General features: G+C 41.1%; 1 protein-coding gene across 3 annotated transcripts in view; it reads right to left on the bottom strand.

The window, feature by feature from the left end:
* The window catches only part of SENP6 (SUMO specific peptidase 6), a 150,288-nt gene extending 130,032 nt beyond the window's left edge, over positions 1 to 20,256 (bottom strand). For 2 of the 3 annotated variants that reach the window (XM_054022715.1, XM_054022716.1), the window contains exon 1: positions 19,719 to 20,255. In XM_054022715.1, coding sequence (XP_053878690.1) covers positions 19,719 to 19,761 — 43 coding nt within the window. In that variant the 5' untranslated portion in view covers positions 19,762 to 20,255. Of the gene's footprint in view, positions 1 to 19,718 lie in introns of all 3 variants that reach the window. The other variant, XM_054022714.1, reaches the window with a different exon arrangement.
* Positions 20,257 to 20,258: the final 2 nt, after the last annotated feature.

Here is a 20,258-nt window from a genome sequence, read left to right on the forward strand (position 1 = left end):
TTATTATTAAAAGACGCTAACTGAAGCAGAAAAAGACAACTGCATACCGTTAACTAGTCTAATCAGCCATTTGGTTGACAACATTCACACTTTTAAAGTTTACTCCTTGTATACACATTGTATACCAAGCGTAGGTCAGTCTTTCTGCATTTTTACTCTTTGTCAGTCTATACCTCAACCAGGCACAAATACACGCCATTTATTTTTCCAGTTAAACTTTTCAAATCAACCATTGCTTTATTTAAATAATCTAGTAAGTAAAACCTTCTAGATGCAAATGGTCAAACTGTATACAATCGTAGGCCTAGTAGCTGATGATAACCACTAATGAGAATGAAGCCTTAACTCTCCCGAGGAACTAGAAACAAGGATATAATTTAAGTGTGTACTGCAAAACCAAGTTTTCTACAATGTAGGTAGAAACCTATTGCATTCTGAAATGAACCTAAATTTTTAGATCCTCTCATTCTAAGGGAGCACAATTTCAATGTTTCAGAAGAGTCGTCACCTCTGGACATTTTTCACTGAAATATTCCACTGACCAACCAAATCATTTTCCACATGTAGGGTTTCGGACGGGGTGGGCAAACTTTTTGGGCCGAGGGCCACATCTGGCTGGAGAAATTGTATGTAGGGCCAGAGCAGGGGGTTGGGGTGTGGGAGGGAGTGCGGAGTGTTGGAGGGGGAGTGGTGTGCAGGAAGGGGCTCAGGGCAAGGGATTGGGGCAGAGGAGGTTGCAGGGAGTATGGGAGGCTCAGGTCAGGGGGCTGGGGTACAGGAGGGGTGCAAGGTGCAGGCAGGGGGTTAGGGCAGGGAGTTGGGGGGTGGGGTACAGGAGGGGTTTGGGCTCCGGCCCGGCACCACTTACTTCAAGCGGCTCCGGGATGGCAGCAGCGCACACCGGGCCACCAACTGAGGGAGAACTCCTGCCAAACACAGGCAGGAGGATAAAATAATCGCTCAGACTAAACTTGGGTACAGCAGCCTCGGCCTGGACATTACTGGCTGTAATCTCTTACTCTGGGAACCTTAGATCAGAGTAAGTTATCTCCATCAAAGCCCCAGCTTTAGATACTTATTCACTTTCGAAAATCTAGAGGGGAGACTCTCTCATGAGTTTTAAGATTTTATGCTGCCTTTTAAGAGCTGATTGTGAGCAATATCATTCACCAACATGAAAGAATGGGGTGGCCCTGTGAGGTGGAAAGAGCATTACCAGGGAGATTAAAAGGACAGCCTGCAGACATGTCTTCTGCATGTCTCCCTAAGGAAAAAATCATAGCCACTTTATGATGGCCTATGGGACCCATGGAGACTAGAAGGAGAAAAGAAATATATGTCTCTCAAGAAAAGGGATCTGAATCAATTCAATCCCTTTTACTTTATCTGTGCTAAGCAAAGACTGACCACATAGAACAAGGAGTAAGCCAGAACCACTGGAGATGATGCTTGGTATCAAAGTTTGCAGGAACAGAGGACAGAGTTAAAACAGCCTGTAGGAAGGGCAGATCCTCTGAAGCCTTCTCACCATCCCATCACAGACCTTACCCATCTGCTGGCTATTAGCACGGATTTCTTCCTCCAGGTTGTACCGGTGAGGGAGGCGGGGGGACCTTGCCTTCCCCTGAGATTCCAGCTTGCTTTGCAAGCCATGAAAATAGGGATTCCCAAGTCTACGGGGGAGTTATGAGGGCTGGAGGAAAAGAAAACAACTTCTCTTCAATTCCATGCCACTGATTCTAGACTGGTCTCAGTGAAGGGAGATTCCCTGCAGCTTGCACCTTGTCCACACATCAGTTGGGAGCTAGGTTTCACAGCAGTCTGCTCAACTCTTGGCATGGACCTTGTCCACAGGCTAGAGGGGAGACAAGTTCCTGCAGCCTGTCATTTCTGAGGGAGGGTGGGAAGGTGCTGTCCTTCAAACCCTCTTCAGAAAAATCACAATACTTTTTAGTTTAGCAATTTTGAGAAAAACCTTAAAGCCAATGAAGAAACAGACCTTCAGTTAAAAATCCTGGGAAAATTCTGCTACCAAGGGAGACATGAAGTCTGTCATGTGTGCAACTTGGAGACAGCATTTTGGAGAGTTCTTCCTGAGGAGCAGTCTTAAACCCAAGCTGAAATCAAGGATCTGCTCTGCCCCCAGTTGCCATGCAATCAGGGAATTCCCCACTGTGAAGACTGACATGGAGTGGATGGAAAATCATTTTTACCGGGGGGAAGAGGCGAGAATTAAGGGAAAGACTAGAGCATTCTTATCTACCTTCAGATTGCCTACAGCGACTGTTGATAACATATTCTCCAATGCTCCATTAAGACTTTCAACTTCCATCTCTAGATAGAGTGAAAATTTGAAGTATTGGGTATCTAAAACAAAACTTTCACAGTAACCTCATATGTTTTTATATCAATTATATCCAAAGATCAATGCATCTGATTGTCACATATTTCATGCATTTGGTAGGTTATTCTGTCTTAACACTGGAGTTATCAGTTGGGGAATGGATTCCTTTTGGGTACATGTTGGAGATGGAAGTGAAAGCCCAATGGAGCACTGAAGTTTATCAACTTCAATGTTGTAGACAACATGAAGGTGGAAAAGAATAAGTCTTTCCCTTTAATTTCTTATTGCTCCAATTTTAATGTTTTGGGTAGAGGGAATGCAACCTTCCCATGATCTTATCTGATACTCAACATAGTTTAGTTCACTAATTTACTACCTAGAAAGTGATGCAAGGATTTTGAGCAAACAATACTTTACATGAGAGCATCTTGTTAATTAAATGTAGGCTCAAGCGTGCATTTTATGAGTTTATGTAAACATTTGTTTCCAATATTTTCTACTTGCTACTACTACAGTCTCTATGCTTTGTTAAATAAACTTATATTTTATTTCACAATAACACACAGCACTTAGATATGTTTAAGTGGAGTAGTTATCTGATGTGGAAGAAGTAAGCTGGGGTGAATTGTTTCTTCGGAAGCAGCAAATCTGCAAATCCCACAAGTTTCCAGTGGACCAGGGGCTCAATACTCCAAGGAGATGCTCAGAGGGCTTGAGGGTTTGGAGTGTGCCAGTCGCTAACCTGTAGAATGACTGAGAGGCCTAGGAGGAGTGCTTGCGGTGGCCATGGCCAGTAATGTTCGGGGACTGTCCCACAGGAGGCACAGACAAGACTTCCGCATGCTAAGGGCAGGTAATAGTAGGGTGCCTCAAAACTCTGGGTACCCCTGGGAAGCGTCACAACAGTGACTGGTAGGATTATCCAACCTGCCTAACTACTGTTTTCAATGGGAGTTTGGTACTTTAAAATCCCACTACATTTAAAAACCCAGACCATAGTGACCAAAAGTAAATAATTAAATGAGTAAATTCACTAACTACAGTTGTTACTTCCTTTGTTTACTAAACCAGTTAGCTTTAAATGCAAAATATGTTTTGACAGACTTTATTTAACCAGCACATTTAAGGTAGCTTTACTTAACTAATATTTTACTGCGGACCCCAATCCAAAGTGACTCGTTAATATTTTCAGGAACAAAACAAATCAGGCATGCTGTTAATAGTGGATAATATCCCACAAATAAGTATATGGATGGCCACCAGGTGATTTTTAAAAATACTGATAAATATTAGAAATTACTCATCCAAATACATGCATTCAAAGTACATTTTCCCTTAGTCTCCTGTTTTATAAGATGTCAGTCTTCTAAGTCAGGGAATAGAAATAATAATATTGTTAGGAGCTGGGTGAAACCTCGTTATGGGTGAATTAAAATCTCATTTACATTTATTTGTGTGAATACACCCTTCAATTAACTTGTGTAAAAAATAAATTATCACAAGCCTCTGACTAAAACTAAAGGGTTATGCGACTCCACCCAGGAGTTTGGAGTGTGTAGGCAGAGGGGTTTTTGCTGAGTATTGTTTTGGATAAGGAGTCTGTGTCTGGAACACACAACTAGAGTGCACCAGAGACTACCTGAAAAAATCCAAGCAGAAGTCCAAGCACAGTCTGAAACTGAGAGAAGCCTAAAAAGAGGTTTTAGGTAAGGGTGCCGGCGACAAGAAGAGAGAAAAAAAAAAAAAAAAGTTTGGCCTGTAAAAAACAAAACAGAAAAACAAAAACGCTTCCTTTTGCCTTTGTTTCCTCCCTGCGTTCAGAGAAGCAGAACTTTGTATGTTGCTTGTAAATAAACATGATTGCATCAAAGAAAACAGACTGAATCAATTTCTACCCCCAACTAGAGCAACTTACAGTACCTAAACTTTGACTAGGGACAAAAAGGGACAACATTATGTTGCTTATGTGTCAACCGCACACTAGGAATAGTAAATAAGTGGACAGTTTGAAAGCCACCCACTGGCTGAAATTCTTTTGCATAAATATTCTTCAAAAACAAATATTTTTATAAAATCAGGATCCAAGACCAGACAGAAAAAAAAAAGTTACATTTGCATGTCTAGTGATCTGGCGCTATGCAATTCCCTGCTCCTATAAAACCATCATCATTTGACTGGTATGCTTAAGTAGTCCAAGCAGAAAGTTTATGGGTTTCATAGGAGAACCTGTGGATTTTCCTCTTCTTCTCTTACAATTTATTCTTAAAATGGAAGTGTGTGAAAATGGTGTAGAGAGAAGCAGTTAAGAAGTCATTTTAAACAAGATGCTATGTGACCACCAACTTTAGTATAGATTTTGGGAGCAATAATCAGCAGGTGATGTTAATCATATCTGGTCTGAAATTATGAGAACCACAGGAAGTGTAAAAGTTTTAGACACTAAGCAAATGCTGCCTTTGTAATAGGAGGAGATGTACAGTGAATTTTTGCATCTGAATTGCAGACTGCTGATTGCAGACCCACTTATGAACTGCAGGATCCATCACAGCCGTCATCAAAAGAGCCAAGTTTGTGCCATTACACACAAGGTAACAGTAATAATCAAACTGCACATCTATTTTTAGAAACTGCAGAAAGGCATTTAGGTACAAAATAGGATTGAAGAACCTAGCCTAAGTACCTGCAAAAGCAGCAACTGGAAGTGCACCAGAGTTTCCCAGAGTTGGATATAATAGCTTGGAATGTCATGTTGAACTAAATAGAGAACCACAAATTTTATATATATATAAATAACCACACATAAGCAACTTTCATGCAAGCTTTGCAAAGTGCTTATGGGAAGGTGTTATCCCTTCTTTAACACAAGGAAACTCAAGATACATAGCAGTTAAGTAGCTTCCTCAAGAAAGTCAGTGATATAGGCAGGAACACAACCAGGAGGATTAAATTCTATTAATTAAAAGAGAAGCAATATACCTCTTCATGTTGTCTACTGTTAAGTGTGCAGAAGAAGTCAGGGGGCGGGGGGGGGAAGCATGTAGCTTTGTTGCTGGCTGGAAAATAAAGCATATTCCAAAAGAAAAACTTTGAGGAGTGGAAGGGGAGGAGGGTGAAGAGAAAATATTTACAGAGCACTGCTGACTAGATCCTATATGGAGAGACAACTTTGCTGCTTTACAGATTTGTGTTATGGAAACTTCACAGAGGAGGTATCTTCACTGCAGAATGAACCCAGGTGATCAGCACCTAAATCTGAACACCCATGTTAGCCCAGACATACTGCAAAACCATACCCAAGTTACTGTGTCCTCACTGGTGCTTCACTCACCCATGTGTTGGTAGGACTTCTGGGTACATATTCCATGGTTCTTTGTGCTGCAGTATGCCGAGGCACTCTATGGATTTTTTTCCCCAGTGAACTGTGGGAGAACACTGGAGGATTGTCAGCATTTGAATGACAGTCTAAATCACCACTGCAAAGTAGGTGGGTTAGCAGCCCAAATTAAAGCCTCTCTTGGGTTTTAGCTTATACCTCAGGACAGGATAGCCCATCCTGAGTTAAGAGCCCCAGTTAAGAGAAGTGTTTGGGGGGAAAACGTGAGTAAGCGCTTTAGTGAAGACATACCCTCAGAGAGTCCTAATTTCTGGCTAACAGGGTCAAAGCAATGAGAAATGCAACCAATTTAGAAAACTTCCTCTTGGTTATTGCATCACCCAGCAAAATATTGGCAAAAGAAACTAGAAACATGGAGCTTCCAAGTGCTTTTAGTCAGCTTTAAGTTCAAGAAACTTTTAACATATAACATACAGAGAAGTGCTTCATCAGCTTGAACACACAAGCACGGAGAAAACATTGGTAGGATGATAACCTTAATAAGCTTCTCTCCACCCAAAATTCCTATTCAGGATTATGGGGAAGTCCACAGTACTACCTTATTTGGGTAAAAACTGGAATAAGGTAGACCAATATTAGGGCAGGAAGCTCACAGGAACTCAGTGTCATAACCACATTGATCCCCTAAATCACAGGGGGCTTTGTATTGTGTCAAACCCCACATGAACCTGATGACCTGAGGCTTCAGAGACATTGACCTACTTGTGCCTAACCCATGATAAGACAAAACAGCTGCTAAGAGTGTTTTAATTTGCTAGTATTTATAATTTAGATTTTCTTTTAAAAAAAACTTTAATGTCCCTGGAAAAGTTCAAAACAACTTTTAAAGAAGCAAAAGGCAGCAGTTTTCTCAAACAAACAAAAAGGGCAAGTAATTCGTTCCAACCAGCCACCAACTCCAGCCACATTATACACCAACCCCAATCCTCCTTTCCCTTCCTTGTTCTCCCGAGTCCTTAGAGCTGTGCTTTTTAGCATATCCTGAAGATTAACGCATGGTAGATTCAGAAGAGCAGAGAAAGTAGTCAAACAGGGAAAATACACAAAAAGAACAGGAGTACTTGTGGCACCTTAGAAACTAACAAATTTATTAGAGCATAAGCTTTTGTGGGCTACAGCCCAATTCTTCGCATGCTGTAGCCCACGAAAGCTTATGCTGTAATAAATTTGTTAGTTTCTAAGGTGCCACAAGTACTCCTGTTCTTTTTGCGGATACAGACTAACACGGCTGCTACTCTGAAATCAGGGAAAATACAGGGGCCCAAATGGCCCTGTCTGCACCACACACCAAATTTATCCTCCTACGTTATTGCAAATGCGTCTGGTTGATGACATTTAGAAAAGCTAAGACAACACAAGCTTCCTAGAACTCTGTACCCAGTTGAGAACCAAGCAATCAGGGAAAGAGGATCCTACTACAGGACAGTGTGGAGTTAAAAGTGGTAGTTTTAAACAGGATGCAAAATAATTTTATTTTAAAAATTACTAAAAAAAATATGTATTGTGTAGAGAAGCAAGAAATAGTAGGCCAACTCTTACTAATTGCTTCTCTTACTGCCAACTTAGGTGTGTGGCTCTCAGTGTTTAGTCACAGGGGTATTTTTACTTAACTTCAGGGATACCAAAATCAAAACTAAGCAAACTAATCGTAATAAAATAAACCATGATTAATAAACAAAAAGAAAATATTAAACAAAATATCACAAATGAATTCTAGAAATATCCTAGTTGACGTTCTTTTTAGAGGAATTATAAAATTTTGATGCAGGAAAGAAAACCATGCATAGTTGGAAATGTTTTCAACCTTTCTTGGTTCTCCAATTCTTAAGATGACATAAGCTTCTTCTGAAATGTGTATTTGCAAATATTTCGTATCTAAATGAAAGCCCTTGTACAAGCTACACCACTGACTTGGCAGTATGAGAAATAATTAGGCCTGGTCTACAGAACAAAGCTAGGTTGATGCAAGTTGCCTTGTAAGGACTCTGGCTGTGAGCTCCAGATCTAAACATGGCCAGCAGGGGACAGGCAGGCAGGCGATGTCTGCTGCAGGCAGCCCGGGGCATGCCGCAGCCTGTAGCATGCTTATTTCCCTCTGCCCCCGAGAGGTGACACATAGCTGTGGCGGGGGGAGGAGACACATACCCCTCACCCATTTCTCCGGACACCTCTGGCACAGATGCCCAGAAGCGAGGAGCCAGCCTTCCCCCTGCCAGCAGCACTCTCAGTGTATCCGTGCAGCCCGGGGAGGGAGAAAGCAGCAGGCTGCTGGCTGACTACCAGCTCAGCTCCTCGTCCACCATAAGGGGCTACTTTGCCTTCCCTGCTGAAAGGGCACGCACCAGGAGGGTTCCATGGTGCCATCTCCCATTCAGGAGCCCCTGACTCCATCCTTGCTGGGACCCAGGAGTGAGCCAATCGGCCTGGCGATCTTTGAATTTTTTTTTTAAGCACAAAGCTGGGCCACAAGCAACATGCAGGTTGAGAACCACTGCCATACAGTCATAACCGTTTGGATAGTAAGGGCTTGGAAATCTATTCCTAATAGCAAATTGTCCCTCAACTGCCTCCAGAGAGACCTGGACATCATCTGTTACCAAAATGTGATGAAAGAGCCCACAGTGCTTGCCACTTCTGGAATTTCAATGACGAGTTGGTTGTTTCATTTAGAAATATGCCACAGAAATTATAAATGCGGTTGCAGCAATGAGCCCCATCATGGTTGCTGCTGCTCTTGCATCTCTTTTCTGCCTTAGAGCAGGATATTTATGTTTTGCTAAAATTAACCCTAAACTGGATAAGACAGACAGACATAGCATTTAGAACTACCACATTAACAACAGAAATATCTTGAAACATCTTTTCCAGGCAAATAACATTATGTCATTAGACATCATCCCCAGCCCACAATATTCTTGGTACAGCGTTCAAAAGTTGTATTTCATTCCCCACTTCCCCCACCCAGTATTGGCATGTCACTAGTTACTGCAATGCAATTTAATTATAAGACTCCAACAGTCATAGTTTTACCATAAAATGCACTAATTCAATTTTCATAGGGTTACCATATTTTGTGCCTCCAAAAGGAGGACACTCCACGGGGCTCTGGCCCCGCCCCCAGCCCCGCCCCCTCCCCCGGACGGGGATTTGAGCCCCCAAAAGCCGGACATGTCCGGGAAAATCCGGACGTATGGTAACCCTAATTTTCATGTATAGTTAATTCAATTTAACAATAAAATATTCTTATGTATCATTGGGACAGTCACCAGAGTACCATTTTTGACATCTCATCTAGAACAAAAATTGCTTCAACCAACAATTGGTTTAATCAATACACTAAATTTTCTTTTAACTTACAATAGCCATGCTCCAAAAATCTTCTAAAAAAAGTTACTTATTCTCACACACTCTTTCTATAGTAATCAAGTAACCACTAACCATTCTATATTCTGTTTTGTATTAGGCTCTAGCTCCGAGAGAGTGGATCCTGCTATCTGGCACTTCCCACCAATGCCATGTAGGCAGACTGAACAATACAAAAATCATTTATGCAATAGGCATTGGTGTAGCAAGGTAAATTCACCTCCTTCCATGGCAGAGAGATTTATATTATTGCAATCTGTTGCAGAGAACATTTACCAAAATCTCACTAGTTTGCTGTTAAATTGAATCCAGGTGCTGGGATATCAACAAAAATGTAGAACACTGTATCTTACCATAAGGGGGGGCGGGAGGGGGAGAGAGAAGAGATATAGTGAGCTGTTACTTTCTATACCCTACTATAAAAGAGGGACGAAAACAAGAATCTCTCACATGCTGTCTTCTGACTTGTCACTGGCAAGTAAGTTTGTCCTGTTTACCCACAGGACACACAAACCATAACAAAATTGGTTTATCACACAAAATACTTCCAGATAAAATTAAAACAGCAAAAGAGATCACTAAAGGCCTTCCTGCTCCTATTCAGGCAGCTTCATATGTAGATAATTCAGTAAATTCCTTGATCTGACTATAAGGCAGAAACTAGTCAAAAGAGAAATCGAAATGAACAAAACAAAACAAAAATCACATAAAACAGATCAAATTAATTCTAAAATAGTAACCATCACTCTCAAGGATCTGTGTGATATGCAAGGTGTGGAGAGAAAGATTTTAAAATCTCAGTCTAAATGATTGAAGTCAGCCTTTACAGTATCCTAGAAGGATTAATGGCTCTTATTAGCTCAGCTGCAGTCACCAAGGGTACGTCTACACTTCATTTAAAAACCCCACAGCTGGCCCGTGCCAGCTGACTTGGGCTAAGGGCTGTTTAATTGTGGTTTAACATTAGACATTCAGGCTCGAGCTGCAGCATGAGCTCTGGGACTCTCACTCCATGCCCAACCATAAACATGGCAATTTTCTGTGAGCCCGAGACAGCTGGCAAGGGCCAGCTGTAGGTTTTTAATTGCAGTGTAGACATACCCTTAGATGCAGTTTGCTTTAGAGAGAAAAAAAAAAAAAGTTTGAATGAATGGTTTAAATTCCTCCTCCCTTCCCCCCCCTTTTTTCCAGTGGTTGGAGTTTCTAGCAATTCCCTCCTAAATCACTTTGTCTTAAGTTCTTTATCCCAAAAGTTTTAAGGCCTATATTTAGCTTTGATATCTGTAGGTATTAATGTTCTGTCTGGCCCAGTACAGTCTAAGCAAGTCAAAACAACCATCACCTCTTCTGAGCAGTATCAACAACAACAAATCTGAAGTAGAATCAAGATGTGTCTCTTTCAATAAGGTCCTGAACCCGTAAAAATTTCAGTGGCCCATGTAGAATAACCAAATGTTGTGAAAAGGTAGTCAATTTTACAAATTTGCTGAGGTGACAGATTTTAAAGCTGAAATCTAACAAATTAGATTTGCCAATTGGATAAGTGTTATAGCCAATATTGGAATGGAATCGAATAAGATAACCCCTGTTATTGAGTCCATGGAGCATTAGTTTACTAATTTAACACTAAATTCCTTTCAGGTCAACTTTTAACTTAAACAATATTCTTTTTAAATTTGGACATTTGATTATTCTTAACCAATCAACAATTTATTAATTCACATAGAATCACAGCAATATATAGTTTATCAATCCAGTGTAGATAGAACCAATGTTCTAGTTATGTACTGCACACACTAATAGATAGAGTCTTGCAAGCAATTGTCAAAGACTAGGGTTGAGGCTCAGTAGTTACACCAAGGACCAATGTAAATCACATAGATTTCTTATTAGATTTATTTATGATATCACTGTCCCAGTATTTCTTCAAGGAGTAAGATGTATTTGTCATTTATACATTTAAGAATGGCGGTCCCTGCCATTGGAATGGACTGGTCCATAATAGACAAGTTTAGAATATACTATATTTAAAAGTTACTTCAGTTTTTCTTTACATTAACTTACACATCACGTTGTCAGAACTAATCAAAAATAATGTGAGGGGGTTTGGTTTACATTTTCCCTTATTCAGATTCAACAAAAATATATTGCTTTTAAAAATTATAAAACACAGTGCTGATTTATCACAAACAACTATGGTATAAAAATAATTATTTTATTTAGATAGTGCTGGATTCAGAAAAGCAGTCAAACCGTTTCTGCAGGGCAAGTAAAGGGGTTTGGGCATTGTATAAAAGAATTAAACAAATGTAATGAAGAAATTTTCATACACAAAATAAACACATACAAATGAAAAAAGTTCAATTTTTAAAAAGGAAAGATGATAAACATGGGGCTAAAAACCATCATTATTAAACTGTTGCTTTTTTTAGAAAAAGCTTTGAAGAGAAAAAACAAGATGTCAGGTAATTAATTTCAGTGTCAGGTAATTAATTTCACATTTTAGGACCCACCACAAAAAAGCATGATCATCTGTTGACTTCCGGTATAACAGCTAAAACTTTGAACAGCAGATATTGTGTGAGAGTATAGACACTGATCAGTACAAAGCTCCAGAAAGAGGTCACATACGTAGCAAGAGCCAACCTTGTTGACAGCTATAACGCCTCTTTCTAGTGATCTATGGTGTGTTCCATACTTACACATGAAACAAGAGGAAACAATATATTCAGAATATTTCAACTGGCTGACTACAATGCTATCTGATGTCTTTGTATTCAGAGCACTTGCAAATGTTCATGTTGTTTCATCCTTGTCATCAGCCTATGCACTAGTCTGTTAAATATTTGGCACATCATACTAACAGGTTTAAGAACTTCACTGAAATACAGTTAAATAAGGAGAAAAGGGGGGTTACTACCTAGAAACAATTGGATTTCAGAATCATCCCTCCCTCTAGAAAACCTAGTGTGTAATTGCCAACACCACGCATTCAAAAATCTTAAGTCAAGTCCCCCCCCCCCCCCCCCCAAATCATGAGATTGCCACTCCTGCATCCATAGGACAGCATATTCTACTATTGTGGAGCAGGAGTAGCCACTCCGTAGTTAAGACTCAATTTTCAACACCTTCCAGACCTTCCTAAAAAGAAACTCTGGCAATGTCTTCTGTGGCCCCCTCCAACCGTCCATACATCGGGGATACATAGTGTGTTGTGGTTTCAGACAATCAGGATCCGTTTCCTTACAATCCATTGGCCCTCTTTACAAAAAAGACCTTTCGGTTCAGAAATCCCACATGGAACACAATGCAGTACAAAGGGGTTGTGGACAGACTCCCACAAACTAGGGATGTCAAGTGATTAAAACCAAACTAATCACTATTAATCACGCTGTTAAACAATATAATACCATTTATTTAAATATTTTGGATGTTTTCTACATTTTCAAATATATTGATTTTAATTACAACACAGAATACAAAGTATACAGTGCTCGCTTTATATTTATTTTTGATTACAAGTATTTGCACTGTAAAAAAGAAGAATTATTTTTCAATTCACCTAATACAAGTACTGTAGTACAATCTCTATCATGAAAGTAGAACTTACAAATGTAGAATTATGTACAAAAAAACTGCATTCAAAATTAAAACAATGTAAAATTTTAGAGCTTACAAGTTCACTCACTTCTACTTCTTGTTCAGCCAATCGCTCAAACAAGTTTGTTTACATTTGCAGGAGATAATGCTGCCTGCTCTTGTTTACAATGTCACCTGAAAGCGAGAACAAGCATTCTCAGAGCACTTTTGTAGCCAGTGTCACAAGATATTTACGTGCCAGATGTGCTAAAGATTCATATATATCTTCATGCTTCAACCATCATTCCAGGGGACATGAGTCCTTGCTGATGACAGGTTCTGCTCGATAACAATCCAAAGCAGTGCAGACCAACGCATGTTCTTTTTCATTATCTTAAGTCAGATGCAACCAGCAGAAGATTGCTTTTCTCTTTTGGTGGTTCAGGTTCTGTAATTTCCGCATCAGAGTGTTGCTCTTTTTAGACTTCTGAAAGCATGTTCCACACCTCGTCCCTCTCAGATTTTGGAAGACACTTCAGAGTCTTAAACCTTGGATCAAGTGCTGTAGCTATCTTTAGAAATCTCACATTGGTACCTTCTTTGCGTTTTGTGAAATCTGCAGTGTAAGTGTTCTTAAAATGAACAAAATGTGCTGGGTCATCATCCCAGACTGCCATAACATGAAATATATGGCAGAATGGGAGTAAAACACTGAAGGGAACATACAATTCTCCCCCCAAGGAGTTCAGACACAAATTTAATTAATGCATTTTTTTTTAAATGATCATCATCAGCATGGAATCATGTCCTCTGGAATGGTGGCCAAAGCATGAAGGAGGCATACGAATGTTTAGCATATCTGGCACATAAATACCTTGGAATGCTGGCTACAAAAGTGCCATACAAATGTCTGTTCTCACTTTCTGGTGACATTGTAAATAAGAAGAGGGCAATATTATATCCTGTAAATGTGAACAAACCTGTTTGCCTTAGCGATTAGTTGAACAAGAAGTAGGACTGAAAGGACCTGTTGGCTCTGAAGTTTTACATTGTTACATAACTGCACTCAAAAACAAAAAAATAATAATCCACGTTTGTAAATTGCATTTTCGTGACAAAGAGATTGCACTACAGTACTTGTATTAGGTGAACTGAAAAATACTATTTCTTGTTTATCATTTTTACAGTGCAAATATTTGTAACCAAAAATAATATATGCTTTGATTTCAATTACAACACAGAATACAATATGTGAAAATGTAGAAAAACATGCAAAATATTTGATAAATTTTAATTGGTATTCTATTGATTAATCGCACTGTTAAACACGATTAATTCTGAGTTAATCGTGTGAGTTAACTGCAGTTAATCGACAGCCCTAAATAAAACCCTTTGTCCTCACGGAGGTAATACAGAATAGGATTGTTCCTTAAAATTATTGAATTTTAGAGAATATCACCAATTATTGCATTGTCCACTACTGTGAAACAGCATCATCCACTACATAGTTAAGGCTGAAGCTAGCTCCTTTTTAGATTCAATTTTCAACATCCCCCACAGTACCCTAAAACAAACCCCATCACCCTGAAGTTTTGCATGCCACATTTCATCCTGGGGAAGACTGACAAATAAGACAGTTAGAGAGTTTGAAATATTAACTGTTCACTTTTGTAAAGCTTGAAAATATTATCCAAATTTGTTTCTTGCTGAGAAGTGGCTTTCAGGTTTGTTGATGTTGATTTTTTTTTTTTAAACCGTATGAAAAGCAGTCTTTATTAATAGAAACTGACCGACTTCTGAAATGATTCCAGAAAACACATGAAATGCATAAACTGAATAGGAAATAAGGTGAAAGTGCGGTGGAACAGAGGACCACGAAAAGACATGGACTGGCAAGCTGGGGCTTGAAAGGGGTAGTGAATGGGGGCAGAGAACCAGGAAGCACATGAAACTGTGGAAGGGAGACGAATGCTGAGGAAGGCAAGAGGAGGGAACAGAACATTCATGGATATGACAGAGCATTAATCAGAGTATAAAATAAGGCAGTGTGAAAAAAAGACATGGAAGGGGGTGTACATGTGCATCTGAAACTTGAGAAAACACGTCTTACCTCGATTTAAAAAAGCCTATTCCCCTACAGTCCAAAAATCAATTTAACCCCCACCAGTTACCCAAGTTTACACTGCATATACACTAGGTCATAAGTAGCATTTCAAATGGAATTGACTAACTTTGTTTAAAATAAAACCAAATCTTTATTCACTTGCTTAGAAAAGGTTAGAGGGGGTCCGGGGAAGGCAGAGTACTTAAAGTTCTCCATGTGAATAAAAGCTTCACTCTCTCCTCCTCCTTTCCACTCTATCCTACACCACTCATATCCCACCTCAAGTAAAACTCCTACTACCACCATCTCCCCTACCTCTGATGCTGAGCATTTGGGGAAAAAAAAAAAAAAAAAAAAACATATCTATCTAACCTCCCAGGACAAGAAGGATACTTTCCCCCACGAATATCATCAGCTTCTACAGGATCTAAATTTCATTTCAAAAAAACACACACTACTATTCTACAGCTCTCGCATTTGCAAAGAATTCTCCAAATGTGAACTGAGTGTAAAGTAATAAACTACTGTCTTCCAGAGTCCTCCCACAGACAAGTCCAAAGCCTCTGCTGCTGCTAAGAGTCAGTCTTGTCAGTTTTTATTGTTAGTCAGAAATCTGTGGCCAGTATGATATTAATAGGAATCTATTTCATTCTGCATCTGCTTAGGAAGCACTCACCAGCTGAGAGATCAGCTTTGGAAAAATTCCCATGATGAGGCCCTAAAAAAGAAGCTTGGGAAGGGACAGAGAACCCCAACACATTCTTGTAGTAGCCAGGAGACTGAGATAAAAGAGAAAAGCAAAAAGGCTACCAGTCAGACAGTGTGCATTTCAGAGTGCTTCAAATGAATCTGATACAGTAACTCCTCACTTAAAGTCGTCCCAATGTTGTTTCGTTGCTGATCAATTAGAGAACATGCTTGTTTAAAGTTGCGCAATGCTCCCTTATAATGTTGTTTGGCAACTGCCTGCTTTGTCCACTGCTTGCAGAAAGAGCAGCCTGTTGCAGCTACCTGGTGGGGGCTTGGAACCAGGGTGGATCGGCAGGCCCTCCTCCCCCCCCTCCCCCATCAGCTCCCCGCTCCCCTAAGTTCCCCATTCAGCAGCCACCCTGCAGGCTATCAATTGCCAGGCAGTTCAGCTGTCCGTCCCCCCCACTGCCATGTGCTGCTCCTGCCCTCTGCCTTGGAGCTGCTCCCCAAAGCCTCCTGCTTGCTCTGCGGGGGGAAGGGAGGCTAATGTCAGGGTGTCCCCCTCCCCCCACTTCTGCCCCCTGCTTACCCCATCTCCATAGAGCGGGGGGGGCACAACGGGGCTCAGGATGGAGGGAGCTTGCTGGTAGCAGTTGCTGTCAACTTGCTGATCTACTTAAAAAGGCAATGTACTTAGAGTGGGGTAAGCATACTTAAAGGGGCAATGCGCATCTCTCTCTCTCACACACACACACACACACACAGTGTGTGTCTCTGTCTGTCATGCGGTCTTCCCTCCCTCCATTTGTGCTGCCTTGTAGAGTGTGAGGCTACGTTAACAACGAGTTAACCCTTGAGGGTTCAGCTAAGTGCTAGTTCATCAATTAGCAGTAAGGCATTCCCTGGGAAATATCCTACCCTCTGACTTCACCAAGCTTCACAATCATCATTGCTGTGTACAGTATTAAATTGTTTGTTTAAAACTTATACTGTGTATAAGTGTGTGTGTACACACACACACACACAAAATAGTCTTTTGTCTGGTGAAAAAAAATTTCCCTGGAACCTAACCTCCCCGCCCCCCATTTACATTAATTCTTATGGGGAAATTGGATTTGCTTAACATCGTTTTGATTATAGTCGCATTTTTCAGGAACACAACCACAACGTTAAGCAAGGAGTTACTGTACATGTTACCACAACACTGTGAAAGTGAACGCGTCAAATTGAGATTGGAGGAGGAGACATACAGCAGCACAAACATTCCCCTTACCGCTAAATAACATATGAGGGGCCAAATCATAATAGTTGTTCCTATAATGTTTGCAGAAAGAATGAACAACAGTGGGATTTGCCCCATTTCTATTGTAGGGAAGAGGGACTGAGAATCATTTTCCCTATCCCAACTCCGAGTAAATCTTTCTGCATCATCTCACCACATGATGACTCTAGTAATGAATGGATACTGCTGGAGACTGACCACTCTCAGCTACAAGTAACGAGTCTCCCAAACAGATTGGATTTTCCATGCAACACAAATGATCTTATTCTTGCATTTCCAAGAAGACAATCTACATTTTTTAAGTGACGACACGCTATGTTATATAGGTGAAAATGGACAAAAACTGAATGACCTTATGAATCATTACACTGCACAACAAGACAAGCAATATATACAACCATCAGGGAATGTTTTTCCATATATCAACCATTCTATTTTTGATAGAATAATTTCAATTTAAAAAAGAAGAATTAACCATTAAGACAATGACAGACATTTTAATTGAATCTTTATTACACCAAAGAAAGAAAACAAATGTCTTAATGGAGATCCCCAAAACAATACTAAACCTATAAAACTGCCATGCTTACAATTTAATTGTTTTCCTTCTGTACTGTATATTTTATCTTTTTATAGTCTGATTGATAGATCGTTACTATAAGCCAAACAGAGCAATTAAATATGCACATTAACTTTAAAAAAAATATATTGTCCACCTTTGATCTCATTATCTCAATTTAATTATGATGCCAGAATTAACAGACAGTCGCTACACCTACACACACTTCCTACCTCATTTGTTTCCCAAAAGATTGATGTGGGACAGGGAGGGGAACAGTAATTCTCAAAACTCTGCCCACTATTTTTTTTTTTTTTTTTAAAAGAGTAACCTAATAAAGATGAATTCCTTACTATTCTTTGTTGGTGGTGGCTTGTTTTAGGGTTTTTTATATTAATTGAAGTTCTTGATGTTTTAATGATGTCTTAAAACATCTTGCGGTCTCTACTCAGCTTAGTTACATATTTCACAGATCTAGACTCAAATCCGAATCATGGTTCAGGAACACAAGTTACTTCACTTCCTTGTCTATAAACCTTCACTCCTATTTTTGTCTACCTCACACTTCTAGTACCATTGGACAATAACGAAAGCAGGGGGTTGGGACAAAGTCAGAACTCTAGACAATGATAGGTCTAATGCCAAAGGCCGATCTGAAGTGCTCATCTATTCCATATCATTAGCCACTAAAAACAGAGATATGCATCACCTGTGCTTTTACTTTCACATATAGTAGTCATGGTATCTTATTTGCAAAGCTTCATTTATGTTTTTGGTTCACATTAAAATCCACCATAATCCAGTTACAGGCCTATTCTGCTATTTTAATAGCCTGCAACTCTGACATTATGCGCTCAGGAGAATGAACTCCTTTTTCCTAGCACCACTGCCTGCATAAGCTTTCCTTCACACAGAGCTCATAAGAGTCTCTGTTAATATATACAGACTCCTTAGACTATCACCGTTATTGGACACTACCTGCAAGATCAATGGGTTTCCAAAATAATCTGGAATACAATATAAATGTAACTAAATTGATGCCCTATTTTGTCCACTGATCATAGGACTACCAAATATTTTAGCAAGTGTGCATTACAGTGCCAATCTGCTACTGCTGTTAGAAAGGGAGCCCCCCCCAAGATTTATAATATTATGCATGCTACTTATTTTTGCTTGCCACCTGTATAACATACAGGAGTGGCATACCACCCACTGAACACACTCAAAACAACTAATGATCATCATATGCTTGTCCCCACACCTGTCATTCTTATGGTAGTATCAGGGAACATCATGGTCAGATTTTTGTGGGGGGAGGAAGAGGGATGAAGATGGAACAGGTACCAGTATTTCACCACCATATGCTTAAAAAAATTTCTGCCATTGTTGGCTAAGAAACAGGTCTTTAGGACATCATCATTTCAGATTAATTATTTAAAGTAAGTATTTATTCACACAGAAAAGCAACATTTCTGCTCTATGCAAACTTCTAAAATACAACCCAAAAAAACTAAGAGGATTCCTGTACAGTACATGCTTTATACAATATACATGCTGCAAAATATGCTCTGTCAAAAGAAAAACAAACCATCACAGACATGCAAAACTCTATTCATGCAAGTAGAGTATTTGATTTTTCATTATCACCATGGTAAGAGGACAGGTAAGGTACACTGCCCCTAGTCTGGTCAATTTTATGGCAATTTTGTAAGGCTAGATTAACAAAATATAATATTTAATTGTACTATGAAGGCTTAAAGTAAATATTTCTAAGCCTTATTAATTTGTTTTTAGTTAATTTCTGCATTATTATTAGAGACAGATGCAAAAATCAAAACTATGTCTAATAGTAGCCTGAAGCTTTAAAAATAATCCCAAAGCTCCCTTTTTCTAGTGACACAAACGTAAGAGAGAAGCCCCTGCAGAAGAAAAGTCTTCTCTGGCCATGTCACCAGCCTCCCCATCCCCAACTCTTCAGATGGGCCTTTTACAGCGTTAGAAGAAGAAAAAAGAAGAAACAACCAGCGTAGGCCGTGGGCCCGAGCGCGGCTGACAGCGCTCCAGAGACGAGACCCCGCTCCGCATTAAGCCTCACCTGACCATTAACCTCCCGCAAACCGCCCCTCCATAGCGGACATCGCTACCCCAGACCAACGACTCACTCTGTGCCAGCCCCGAATAACTCTCGCCCGCGGTCCTACCCCCCCCCCCCCCGCAACCAAACCTGCCCCTACAAACACCCACCCTTCCCCCAACATCAGGCCACCTCTCGCTGCGTCCCTCCCCCGGCATCCCCTCTCCCCCCACACGTCCTCCGGTCCGTGCCGTGTCCCTTTGACGGCCGGTTGCCAGGAGGAAGGAGCCGCCCGTGGGCCACATTTCCCCACGCAGCCACACACGCACCTTCCAGAAACACGCTGTCCCTGCAGCCGCCGCCACCGGCCATCTTCCTCCTGCCGCTGCTCCCCTCACTCCATGCCCGCGTTGCTCGCCCAGGCACCGCCGGCGGGGGCCAGGCCCTTCGCCCGGCCCGCGCGCTCTGCCTCCCGCACAGCAACTCAGCACCGAGCCCCTTCCCGCAGCTTCCCCAGTGCACGGCAGCAACCAGCCGAGCGACGCTCCCCCACCCCGCTCCCTGCCTGTTCCGGCCCGCGTGCGGGAGGAAGAAGCAGCGCGTCGGCTCGTTCCCTTATTGTGTCCGCCACCGACAGCCCTCAGTGGTTCCAGCGCAGGCCTGGCCTGGCAGCTGCCTGCTGCCACCTCGGCGGGGGAGCGCGCGGGCCTGACCCAGACTCTCCCTGCGGGTCCCCCACATATCCCCGCTGCAGGAGCGAGGGACCCTGTTACTGCCTTTTTCTTCTCCCTGGGACTTAACTAGTCATCCCTCAGCCCCTTCCCTAGCCCCAGGGCGTGCAGCCCACAGTCTCCAGGGAAAGGGACTCT

This window comes from Malaclemys terrapin, chromosome 3 (assembly GCF_027887155.1).
Source record: "Malaclemys terrapin pileata isolate rMalTer1 chromosome 3, rMalTer1.hap1, whole genome shotgun sequence".
Taxonomy (NCBI): Eukaryota; Metazoa; Chordata; order Testudines; family Emydidae; genus Malaclemys; species Malaclemys terrapin.